Source organism: Triticum urartu, chromosome 3, assembly GCF_003073215.2.
Source record: "Triticum urartu cultivar G1812 chromosome 3, Tu2.1, whole genome shotgun sequence".
Taxonomy (NCBI): Eukaryota; Viridiplantae; Streptophyta; class Magnoliopsida; order Poales; family Poaceae; genus Triticum; species Triticum urartu.
In genome coordinates this window covers 718,759,686-718,761,814 of record NC_053024.1, presented here as the reverse complement: position 1 = coordinate 718,761,814, position 2,129 = coordinate 718,759,686, and the positions used below count along the sequence as shown (strand labels likewise).

Sequence of the window (2,129 nt, the reverse complement as noted above, 5' to 3'; positions counted from 1 at the left end):
AAAAAATCGCCTGAGGAGGCTTTCCTGGGGGCGCCGCTGGAGATGCCCTGAGAGTCCCCGCTTCTTGATATTCAAGACATGCTTGCCGATCTCTAGTCCGGCATCACTTTCTTTTTAAAGAGGCTATATCCCTCGGCCTCTGCATCGAATGATGCACACATGGCTTAATTTTCTGCTTTCGATGATGGGCTCCTGTATTTCTCTGGCTGTCCTTTAGGTCAGCTGAGTGAGCTCATGATGTTCGAATCAAGGCCTCAAAACACTTTGATACATGGTGCACTAAAATGACCCGATAAAAGAAAGCTAGCGATACCGGACGACCAGCAAAATAGGACTGTTTCATGCTTCCACTAGAAATTTATTCCTCGCATTGAACGGTTAAGCAAGTACACATACATAGTAGCATAGACACTAGCCTAGTTGGGGAGCACTCGCAGGAGGCAAGCTGGCGAGATGGAACTTCTTGAACACGACCACCAGAGGCTCGTGCCCATCTTTCTCTACGGTCAGCCACCTGCGTCCATCGTAGTCGAACAGCACAAGATCGCGGCACGGCGCATGGAAGCACGACGTCAGCTTGTACCCGGTGCCGTGCTTCTCGACGCGGAATAGGAAACTCTGTTCCTTGCATGTGCCTGCCGGCGCTTGGCACCCCTCCATCCCTCTGGGGCGGCCGACGGTCACGTGCGTCTGGTTAGTGATCCCTCCATGGACGTACCACTGGAGACGATGCATGCACCAGGTGATTATGCCGGGAAACTCGATCACGACGTCGGTCGAGAGCTGGGGTGACGCCTCCTTGCTGGAGTTGGAGCTCCCCTCGGCCAGCTTGATCGAAACATACCCATCTGGATTCCTGCCAAACTTCTTGCACGGTGTCAGAATCGCACGCATACGACATCTGGGGTCCCGTAATGAGCTAACGTAGACGCATTGGTCGCTCAAATTGCGGTCCACCGGCATGATGTTGTACATGTCGTGGCCTGCTAGCTCATGGCCATCTGTGTCGTAGATCGGCTGCGGCTGAGCTTGCGCAGCGTTGCACGGGCTGGTCAGCTGCAAGGCCATGGCCAAGCCAGAGAGTGAGAGGATGACCAAGAAACAGAAGTGTTCCATGGCTATGAAAGTAGTAACTCGTAATTGAGCTGATTGTGTTGTTCTGCCCGTCGGCATCCAAATAGTAGGATTATATAGATGGTGTGGTGAGGAACATGTAATTTCTAGCATTTAAAAAGGATAGATCGGAATAGTATTTCCAGATTGTAGATGGATCTCATTCAATGTCCTAGGTTCGGTTCTTTCTGCCACAACAATTACTATATACAAGCCTCATTAGTGTCATAGTTTTTTTTTCTTCGATCAGTTTATTGTGTGTGCATAGGTAGGGAGATATACAATGCTTCATTTATTAATGATTTTTTTTCTCCTTTATTCCTTGGATAGATAGTTGGATATACAGTACAATCGTCCATTTATTAATGATAAGTTTTATGTAGAAAGATTTATGTATATAGAGAATCGAAAGTATTATGTGATTGTAGGTTGACCTGATTCAATGTCCCAAGTTCGGTTCTTTCTGCCACAATGTTTTCTTCGATAGGACTCGTAATAGATTTTTTATTCTGGGATCAATTTGTTTTGTGTGCATAGGTAGGCAGATATACATTGCTCCATTTAATAATGAAATCTTTTGTCTTTATTCTGCAGATAGATAGTTGAATATACAATCCTCCGTTTATTAATGATAAGTTTTATCAAGCAAGGATTATGTATATCAAAAATCTAAAGAAATATGTGATTGCAGGTGGACCTCATTTAAAGTTATATGTTTGGCTCTTCCAGCAAGACTATTTTCTGTAGATTATCCTCATTAGTTTTATAGATTTCGTTAATAAGCAGGATTAGTTTTTTTGCATAGGTGGGCATATATACAATGCTCCACTTATTAACGAAATATTTTGTCTTTATTCTGCAGATAGATAGCTGGAAATACAATCCTGCATTTATAAATGATAAGTATTATCAATAAAGAATTATGTATATAAAAAAATCTAAAGAACTATGTGACCAGGTGGATCTCATTTAATGATATAGATTTGCTTTCTGCCTCATTATTTTCTGCTGATCGA

General features: G+C 43.4%; 1 protein-coding gene across 1 annotated transcript; it reads right to left on the bottom strand.

Moving 5' to 3' along the window:
- Positions 1–349: 349 nt before the first annotated feature.
- Positions 350–1,144, bottom strand: LOC125549392 (alpha-amylase/subtilisin inhibitor-like). The gene has a single exon (XM_048712818.1). The coding sequence runs from the start codon at positions 1,114–1,116 to the stop codon at positions 412–414; it is 705 nt and encodes a 234-aa protein (XP_048568775.1). The 5' UTR covers positions 1,117–1,144; the 3' UTR covers positions 350–411.
- Positions 1,145–2,129: the final 985 nt, after the last annotated feature.